The sequence below is a fragment of the Salmo salar genome, unplaced genomic scaffold (genome assembly GCF_965601325.2).
Source record: "Salmo salar unplaced genomic scaffold, fSalSal1 ptg000587l, whole genome shotgun sequence".
In the NCBI taxonomy this organism is placed as follows: Eukaryota; Metazoa; Chordata; class Actinopteri; order Salmoniformes; family Salmonidae; genus Salmo; species Salmo salar.
The window spans coordinates 112,501-123,780 of record NW_027675427.1 but is presented as its reverse complement, the minus strand read 5'-3'; the positions used below and the strand labels follow the sequence as shown (position 1 = coordinate 123,780).

Below are 11,280 nucleotides of genomic sequence, written 5' to 3'. Positions count from 1 at the left end.
CTGACGTTAATGAGAGAGGGAAGGGTTAAGGTGTGGTCCTGCTCACCTGATGTACCATGCCAGGTGTGTATAATACTGACGTTAATGAGAGAGGGAAGGGGTTAAGGTGTGGTCCTGCTCACCTGATGTACCATGCCAGGTGTGTATAATACTGACGTTAATGAGAGAGGGAAGGGTTAAGGTGTGGTCCTGCTCACCTGATGTACCATGCCAGGTGTGTATAATACTGACGTTAATGAGAGAGGGAAGGGTTAAGGTGTGGTCCTGCTCACCTGATGTACCATGCCAGGTGTGTATAATACTGACGTTAATGAGAGAGGGAAGGGGTTAAGGTGTGGTCCTGCTCACCTGATGTACCATGCCAGGTGTGTATAATACTGACGTTAATGAGAGAGGGAAGGGGTTAAGGTGTGGTCCTGCTCACCTGATGTACCATGCCAGGTGTGTATAATACTGACGTTAATGAGAGAGGGAAGGGGTTTTAAGGTGTGGTCCTGCTCACCTGATGTACCATGCCAGGTGTGTATAATACTGACGTTAATGAGAGAGGGAAGGGTTAAGGTGTGGTCCTGCTCACCTGATGTACCATGCCAGGTGTGTATAATACTGACGTTAATGAGAGAGGGAAGGGTTAAGGTGTGGTCCTGCTCACCTGATGTACCATGCCAGGTGTGTATAATACTGACGTTAATGAGAGAGGGAAGAGGTTAAGGTGTGGTCCTGCTCACCTGATGTACCATGCCAGGTGTGTATAATACTGACGTTAATGAGAGAGGGAAGGGGTTAAGGTGTGGTCCTGCTCACCTGATGTACCATGCCAGGTGTGTATAATACTGACGTTAATGAGAGAGGGAAGGGGTTAAGGTGTGGTCCTGCTCACCTGATGTACCATGCCAGGTGTGTATAATACTGACGTTAATGAGAGAGGGAAGGGGTTAAGGTGTGGTCCTGCTCACCTGATGTACCATGCCAGGTGTGTATAATACTGACGTTAATGAGAGAGGGAAGGGTTAAGGTGTGGTCCTGCTCACCTGATGTACCATGCCAGGTGTGTATAATACTGACGTTAATGAGAGAGGGAAGGGGTTAAGGTGTGGTCCTGCTCACCTGATGTACCATGCCAGGTGTGTATAATACTGACGTTAATGAGAGAGGGAAGGGGTTTTAAGGTGTGGTCCTGCTCACCTGATGTACCATGCCAGGTGTGTATAATACTGACGTTAATGAGAGAGGGAAGGGGTTTTAAGGTGTGGTCCTGCTCACCTGATGTACCATGCCAGGTGTGTATAATACTGACGTTAATGAGAGAGGGAAGGGTTAAGGTGTGGTCCTGCTCACCTGATGTACCATGCCAGGTGTGTATAATACTGACGTTAATGAGAGAGGGAAGGGGTTAAGGTGTGGTCCTGCTCACCTGATGTACCATGCCAGGTGTGTATAATACTGATGTTAATGAGAGAGGGAAGGGGTTTTAAGGTGTGGTCTTTACTCCCAAATGTCACTTAAATATAGCTTCCAAATGAAGAGAGACAATGATACATAAAGTCATCTGGGGGAAAAAATGATATTTTATGGACAACGGTGGATGGTTCTTAAAATAACCTTTGTGTTATTGGGCTCTTCAAAGAGCTGTTTCCCTCCACGGCAAACTGCCATGGAACTTCACCTGCTGGCGATGAGAAGTAGGTGGTCAGCTTCTCCCTCACCTGGAGTGCCTGTCTGGGGGCGTTGTTGGCACCTGCCCTGGTGACATCAGGTAGGTGACCATTTGGCGTGCCCATCTCCATCCGGAGCGGCTCCTGGAATGACCTCCGCAGGTAGTTGTGGAGAACACGTGGCCTTCACGCAGGCATCGACATTTGAGGGGCTGAGACCAAGCACTCTCCGATACATTCTCCACCGGGCTGCCAGAATCCCAAAGGCGCATTCAACAACTAACCTTGCCCTGGACAGTCGTTTGTTAAAGATCCTTACAGGCTTTGGCAATGGCAGCTGGCGTCCAGCGTAGGGCCTCATGAGGTTGGGTCTTAAAGGGAAGGCCTCGTCGCCGACGACGACGTGAGGAACAGGTCCCAGGTCTTCAGCCCCAGGGAGTGATGCAGGTGGTGGAATCTCCAGGGTGCCATCCTGAAGTGCCTGGCCAAAGGCAGAGTCCCGGAGGGTCCCGCCATCACTTCCCATAAGCACCAACATCGACAACACGGAAACAGTAGAGGCCATCTACTACAGCCAAGAGTACAACTTAATATGTACCCTTGTACACATTGTACAATTTACAATGTGACCCAGTTCAACGGGTCTGAACAGAACTGGGGGATGTCAGACATGAAGATGTCTAAACACAACTGGAATATCATTAGTTTGTGATTCATTGTTAATGGATTTTCAATCAGGAACACAGAGGAACAACCTGACAACATAACAATGTGTGGGTGGGTGGAGATCTAATATTGTTTTGTGACAAACACTAAAGCATGATGTTCTAATAAATCTACACCCTATTCCCTACGTAGAACACTACTTTAGACCTGATCAGAAGCACCGTAGTGCACTACGTAGGGAATAGGGAACCATTTGGAACAGAGACAGTAATTCCCCTGAACATCTTTCTCTTCCTCATCTGGTTTCTTGAACAGCCCTTCACTCCTCCCCTCTTCCTCTTCCTCCCTTTTCATTCTATTCTATCAGCCACACCACTAGCTCACCTCCACACAATCCATTTACAAGTTAAAGACTCACCTTGGAATAAATAACAAAGGAAAACTATTACTAGATGAAGTTTAGTGTTGGATTTTTTATTTCCCATCACCATAAATCATATTTAATCACTGAACAGTAGCAGACCTAATTTAATCTGTTCCTGACTCTGGATAGTGGATTAAAAAGACCATCAATCTCCAATGATATTAAAGTACTATTCTGAACATTACTGATATACTGAGTGGCAAGTCCAGATATCTGCTGGTTTTATTGTTTGGTCAATAGCACCACCTGCTGGACAGGTTTAATGTTGCTGGACTGAGCAGTATGGGAGGATGAAAGATGACACATTTAGGGCCGGTTTCCTGGACATCTACATTGAACACGCTTTTTAGTCCAGGACTAGGATTAATCTGTGTCTGGGAAACCAGTCCATATAGTTTAGTAGAAAGTAAGTGATACCAGCTTGTAGTGGGCTGACTAGTCCTGAATTGTCCTTTTGTTCCTGGACCATTTTCCATGCAGCTCCAGGTGACAGAGAAACATCAATTAGGGCCGAGCTGATCAATGATACTGAGGAGAATTACATAGAGACAGAGAACCAACTGAGAAAACATATCAATGGTTCTGAATGACAACCAATATACATCATACATATACATCAACACCAGACATCATGATTCATGGAAATGGACCCTACTACAGTTTAACCAGCTCAGCTATAGACTACACCAGCATGACTAGTATCTATGTGGACCCTACTACAGTTTAACCAGCTCAGCTATAGACTACACCAGCATGACTAGTATCTATGTGGACCCAACTACAGTTTAACCAGCTCAGCTATATACTACACCAGCATGACTAGTATCTATGTGGACCCTACTACAGTTTAACCAGCTCAGCTATAGACTACACCAGCGTGACTAGTATCTATGTGGACCCTACTACAGTTTAACCAGCTCAGCTATAGACTACACCAGCATGACTAGTATCTATGTGGACCCTACTACAGTTTAACCAGCTCAGCTATAGACTACACCAGCATGACTAGTATCTATGTGGACCCTACTACAGTTTAACCAGCTCAGCTATAGACTACACCAGCATGACTAGTATCTATGTGGACCCTACTACAGTTTAACCAGCTCAGCTATATACTACACCAGCATGACTAGTATCTATGTGGACCCTACTACAGTTTAACCAGCTCAGCTATAGACTACACCAGCGTGACTAGTATCTATGTGGACCCTACTACAGTTTAACCAGCTCAGCTATATACTACACCAGCATGACTAGTATCTATGTGGACCCTACTACAGTTTAACCAGCTCAGCTATAGACTACACCAGCATGACTAGTATCTATGTGGATCCTACTACAGTTTAACCAGCTCAGCTATAGACTACACCAGCATGACTAGTATCTATGTGGACCCTACTACAGTTTAACCAGCTCAGCTATAGACTACACCAGCATGACTAGTATCTATGTGGACCCTACTACAGTTTAACCAGCTCAGCTATAGACTACACCAGCATGACTAGTATCTATGTGGACCCTACTACAGTTTAACCAGCTCAGCTATAGACTACACCAGCATGACTAGTATCTATGTGGATCCTACTACAGTTTAACCAGCTCAGCTATAGACTACACCAGCATGACTAGTATCTATGTGGACCCTACTACAGTTTAACCAGCTCAGCTATAGACTACACCAGCATGACTAGTATCTATGTGGACCCTACTACAGTTTAACCAGCTCAGCTATAGACTACACCAGCATGACTAGTATCTATGTGGACCCTACTACAGTTTAACCAGCTCAGCTATAGACTACACCAGCATGACTAGTATCTATGTGGACCCTACTACAGTTTAACCAGCTCAGCTATAGACTACACCAGCATGACTAGTATCTATGTGGACCCTACTACAGTTTAACCAGCTCAGCTATAGACTACACCAGCATGACTAGTATCTATGTGGACCCTACTACAGTTTAACCAGCTCAGCTATAGACTACACCAGCATGACTAGTATCTATGTGGACCCTACTACAGTTTAACCAGCTCAGCTATAGACTACACCAGCATGACTAGTATCTATGTGGACCCTACTACAGTTTAACCAGCTCAGCTATAGACTACACCAGCATGACTAGTATCTATGTGGGCCCTACTACAGTTTAACCAGCTCAGCTATAGACTACACCAGCATGACTAGTATCTATGTGGACCCTACTACAGTTTAACGAGCTCAGCTATAGACTACACCAGCATGACTAGTATCTATGTGGACCCTACTACAGTTTAACCAGCTCAGCTATAGACTACACCAGCATGACTAGTATCTATGTGGACCCTACTACAGTTTAACCAGCTCAGCTATAGACTACACCAGCATGACTAGTATCTATGTGGACCCTACTACAGTTTAACCAGCTCAGCTATAGACTACACCAGCATGACTAGTATCTATGTGGACCCTACTACAGTTTAACCAGCTCAGCTATAGACTACACCAGCATGACTAGTATCTATGTGGACCCTACTACAGTTTAACCAGCTCAGCTATAGACTACACCAGCATGACTAGTATCTATGTGGACCCTACTACAGTTTAACCAGCTCAGCTATAGACTACACCAGCATGACTAGTATCTATGTGGACCCTACTACAGTTTAACCAGCTCAGCTATAGACTACACCAGCATGACTAGTATCTATGTGGACCCTACTACAGTTTAACCAGCTCAGCTATAGACTACACCAGCATGACTAGTATCTATGTGGACCCTACTACAGTTTAACCAGCTCAGCTACAGACTACACCAGCATGACTAGTATCTATGTGGACCCTACTACAGTTTAACCAGCTCAGCTATAGACTACACCAGCATGACTAGTATCTATGTGGACCCTACTACAGTTTAACCAGCTCAGCTATAGACTACACCAGCATGACTAGTATCTATGTGGACCCTACTACAGTTTAACCAGCTCAGCTATAGACTACACCAGCATGACTAGTATCTATGTGGACCCTACTACAGTTTAACCAGCTCAGCTATAGACTACACCAGCATGACTAGTATCTATGTGGACCCTACTACAGTTTAACCAGCTCAGCTATAGACTACACCAGCATGACTAGTATCTATGTGGACCCTACTACAGTTTAACCAGCTCAGCTATAGACTACACCAGCGTGACTAGTATCTATGTGGACCCTACTACAGTTTAACCAGCTCAGCTATAGACTACACCAGCATGACTAGTATCTATGTGGACCCTACTACAGTTTAACCAGCTCAGCTATAGACTACACCAGCATGACTAGTATGTATGTGGACCCTACTACAGTTTAACCAGCCTTGCTATAGACTACACCAGCATGACTAGTATCTATGTGGACCCTACTACAGTTTAACCAGCTCAGCTATAGACTACACCAGCATGACTAGTATCTATGTGGACCCTACTACAGTTTAACCAGCTCAGCTATAGACTACACCAGCATGACTAGTATCTATGTGGACCCTACTATAGTTTAACCAGCTCAGCTATAGACTACACCAGCATGACTAGTATCTATGTGGACCCTACTACAGTTTAACCAGCTCAGCTATAGACTACACCAGCGTGACTAGTATCTATGTGGACCCTACTACAGTTTAACCAGCTCAGCTACAGACTACACCAGCATGACTAGTATCTATGTGGACCCTACTACAGTTTAACCAGCTCAGCTATAGACTACACCAGCATGACTAGTATCTATGTGGACCCTACTACAGTTTAACCAGCTCAGCTATAGACTACACCAGCGTGACTAGTATCTATGTGGACCCTACTACAGTTTAACCAGCTCAGCTACAGACTACACCAGCGTGACTAGTATCTATGTGGACCCTACTACAGTTTAACCAGCTCAGCTATAGACTAGACCAGCATGACTAGTATCTATGTGGACCCTACTACAGTTTAACCAGCTCAGCTATAGACTACACCAGCATGACTAGTATCTATGTGGACCCTACTACAGTTTAACCAGCTCAGCTATAGACTACACCAGCATGACTAGTATCTATGTGGACCCTACTACAGTTTAACCAGCTCAGCTATAGACTACACCAGCATGACTAGTATCTATGTGGACCCTACTACAGTTTAACCAGCTCAGCTATAGACTACACCAGCATGACTAGTATCTATGTGGACCCTACTACAGTTTAACCAGCTCAGCTATAGACTACACCAGCATGACTAGTATCTATGTGGACCCTACTACAGTTTAACCAGCTCAGCTATAGACTACACCAGCATGACTAGTATCTATGTGGACCCTACTACAGTTTAACCAGCTCAGCTATAGACTACACCAGCATGACTAGTATCTATGTGGACCCTACTACAGTTTAACCAGCTCAGCTATAGACTACACCAGCATGACTAGTATCTATGTGGACCCTACTACAGTTTAACCAGCTCAGCTATAGACTACACCAGCATGACTAGTATCTATGTGGGCCCTACTACAGTTTAACCAGCTCAGCTATAGACTACACCAGCATGACTAGTATCTATGTGGACCCTACTACAGTTTAACCAGCTCAGCTATAGACTACACCAGCATGACTAGTATCTATGTGGACCCTACTACAGTTTAACCAGCTCAGCTATAGACTACACCAGCATGACTAGTATCTATGTGGACCCTACTACAGTTTAACCAGCTCAGCTATAGACTACACCAGCATGACTAGTATCTATGTGGACCCTACTACAGTTTAACCAGCTCAGCTATAGACTACACCAGCATGACTAGTATCTATGTGGACCCTACTACAGTTTAACCAGCTCAGCTATAGACTACACCAGCATGACTAGTATCTATGTGGACCCTACTACAGTTTAACCAGCTCAGCTATAGACTACACCAGCATGACTAGTATCTATGTGGACCCTACTACAGTTTAACCAGCTCAGCTATAGACTACACCAGCATGACTAGTATCTATGTGGACCCTACTACAGTTTAACCAGCTCAGCTATAGACTACACCAGCATGACTAGTATCTATGTGGACCCTACTACAGTTTAACCAGCTCAGCTATAGACTACACCAGCATGACTAGTATCTATGTGGACCCTACTACAGTTTAACCAGCTCAGCTATAGACTACACCAGCATGACTAGTATCTATGTGGACCCTACTACAGTTTAACCAGCTCAGCTATAGACTACACCAGCATGACTAGTATCTATGTGGACCCTACTACAGTTTAACCAGCTCAGCTACAGACTACACCAGCATGACTAGTATCTATGTGGACCCTACTACAGTTTAACCAGCTCAGCTATAGACTACACCAGCATGACTAGTATCTATGTGGACCCTACTACAGTTTAACCAGCTCAGCTATAGACTACACCAGCATGACTAGTATCTATGTGGACCCTACTACAGTTTAACCAGCTCAGCTATAGACTACACCAGCATGACTAGTATCTATGTGGACCCTACTACAGTTTAACCAGCTCAGCTATAGACTACACCAGCATGACTAGTATCTATGTGGACCCTACTACAGTTTAACCAGCTCAGCTATAGACTACACCAGCATGACTAGTATCTATGTGGACCCTACTACAGTTTAACCAGCTCAGCTATAGACTACACCAGCATGACTAGTATCTATGTGGACCCTACTACAGTTTAACCAGCTCAGCTATAGACTACACCAGCATGACTAGTATCTATGTGGACCCTACTACAGTTTAACCAGCTCAGCTATAGACTACACCAGCATGACTAGTATCTATGTGGACCCTACTACAGTTTAACCAGCTCAGCTATAGACTACACCAGCATGACTAGTATCTATGTGGACCCTACTACAGTTTAACCAGCTCAGCTATAGACTACACCAGCATGACTAGTATCTATGTGGACCCTACTACAGTTTAACCAGCTCAGCTATAGACTACACCAGCATGACTAGTATCTATGTGGACCCTACTATAGTTTAACCAGCTCAGCTATAGACTACACCAGCATGACTAGTATCTATGTGGACCCTACTACAGTTTAACCAGCTCAGCTATAGACTACACCAGCATGACTAGTATCTATGTGGACCCTACTACAGTTTAACCAGCTCAGCTATAGACTACACCAGCATGACTAGTATCTATGTGGACCCTACTACAGTTTAACCAGCTCAGCTATAGACTACACCAGCATGACTAGTATCTATGTGGACCCTACTACAGTTTAACCAGCTCAGCTATAGACTACACCAGCATGACTAGTATCTATGTGGACCCTACTACAGTTTAACCAGCTCAGCTATAGACTACACCAGCATGACTAGTATCTATGTGGACCCTACTACAGTTTAACCAGCTCAGCTATAGACTACACCAGCATGACTAGTATCTATGTGGACCCTACTACAGTTTAACCAGCTCAGCTATAGACTACACCAGCATGACTAGTATCTATGTGGACCCTACTACAGTTTAACCAGCTCAGCTATAGACTACACCAGCATGACTAGTATCTATGTGGACCCTACTACAGTTTAACCAGCTCAGCTATAGTCTACACCAGCATGACTAGTATCTATGTGGACCCTGCTACAGTTTACCAGCTCAGCTATAGACTACACCAGCATGACTAGTATCTATGTGGACACTACTACAGTTTAACCAGCTCAGCTATAGACTACACCAGCATGACTAGTATCTATGTGGACCCTACTACAGTTTAACCAGATCAGCTATAGACTACACCAGCATGACTAGTATCTATGTGGACCCTGCTACAGTTTAACCAGCTCAGCTATAGACTACACCAGCATGACTAGTATCTATGTGGACACTACTACAGTTTAACCAGCTCAGCTATAGACTACACCAGCATGACTAGTATCTATGTGGACCCTACTACAGTTTAACCAGATCAGCTATAGACTACACCAGCATGACTAGTATCTATGTGGACCCTACTACAGTTTAACCAGATCAGCTATAGACTACACCAGCATGACTAGTATATATGTGGACCCTACTACAGTTTAACCAGCTCAGCTATAGACTACACCAGCATGACTAGTATCTATGTGGACCCTACTACAGTTTAACCAGCTCAGCTATAGACTACACCAGCATGACTAGTATCTATGTGGACCCTACTACAGTTTAACCAGCTCAGCTATAGACTACACCAGCATGACTAGTATCTATGTGGACCCTACTACAGTTTAACCAGCTCAGCTATAGACTACACCAGCATGACTAGTATCTATGTGGACCCTACTACAGTTTAACCAGCTCAGCTATAGTCTACACCAGCATGACTAGTATCTATGTGGACCCTACTACAGTTTAACCAGCTCAGCTATAGACTACACCAGCATGACTAGTATCTATGTGGACCCTACTACAGTTTAACCAGCTCAGCTATAGACTACACCAGCATGACTAGTATCTATGTGGACCCTACTACAGTTTAACCAACTCAGCTATAGACTACACCAGCATGACTAGTATCTATGTGGACCCTACTACAGTTTAACCAGATCAGCTATAGACTACACCAGCATGACTAGTATCTATGTGGACCCTACTACAGTTTAACCAGCTCAGCTATAGACTACACCAGCATGACTAGTATCTATGTGGAACCTACTACAGTTTAACCAGCTCAGCAGTACCAGTGAGCATAAACCCAGGATAGAGGGGCTGAGTGAATGTGGTCTGGACTCTGTGGAGGAGGGTCATGTTGTCAGAGACACTGTAGAAGGACAGAGTACCTGCCTTGTGATCCAGGTACACTCCTACTCTGGAGGACTGAGGGCCTGATACTTTAGTCTCAACATTATTGTGTCTGAACCAATAACCACCTCTAGAGCAATGTAAACTCCATGACTTGTTATTGTCTCCAAATCCACCACCTCTCTCTGTTCTGCTGATGTCTTTATAGGAGACTGCTGTATAAACATCACCAGTCCACTCCACCTCCCAGTAACAGCGTCCAGACAGACCCTCTCTACACAGAACCTGGTACCAGTTGGTGAACCTGTCTGGATGGTCAGGATATGGTTGGACTTGGTCTGTACAGGTCACCTTTCTGTTCCCTTTAGACAGAGAGAGGTGTGTGCGTGCTGTGTTTGGGTCCAGTCTGAGCTGACAGGAATCTGGGAGAAGAGCAGAGCAGAGACCAATGAGGGGAGTCAGAACAATAAGTTAAGTCAGATACTGTATCTACCCTGTCTTTGATTGGAGCACAGCAGAGATCAAATCAGAGAAATATGAGGAGTCAGATAGATACCCAGTCTTTGATTAGATCTACTATTGCTATATATTTCTAGAGGGATTGTTAGGAGTGTCAGTAAAAAGAGACTGTTAGTTACTTCACAATAAAGAGACTCACATTGTAACAACAGTTCTCTGGTCTTGGGCTCTGGAGGCAGTAAAACATCCACTATATTCACTACAGACACACAAACACATTGACAGAGAGAGGGAATGTTATCATCATACCATATTCCACATGTATATGAC

General features: G+C 44.5%; 1 protein-coding gene across 1 annotated transcript in view; it reads right to left on the bottom strand.

Moving 5' to 3' along the window:
- Window positions 1-9,172: 9,172 nt before the first annotated feature.
- LOC145876406 (tripartite motif-containing protein 16-like) overlaps window positions 9,173-11,280 on the bottom strand; it is a 10,566-nt gene continuing 8,458 nt past the window's right edge. The window contains exons 5-6 of the mRNA XM_082972185.1: window positions 11,150-11,209; window positions 9,173-10,913 (exon numbers count right to left, since the gene is read on the bottom strand). Coding sequence (XP_082828311.1) covers window positions 10,405-10,913; window positions 11,150-11,209 — 569 coding nt within the window. The 3' untranslated portion in view covers window positions 9,173-10,404. The remainder of the gene's footprint in view (window positions 10,914-11,149; window positions 11,210-11,280) is intronic.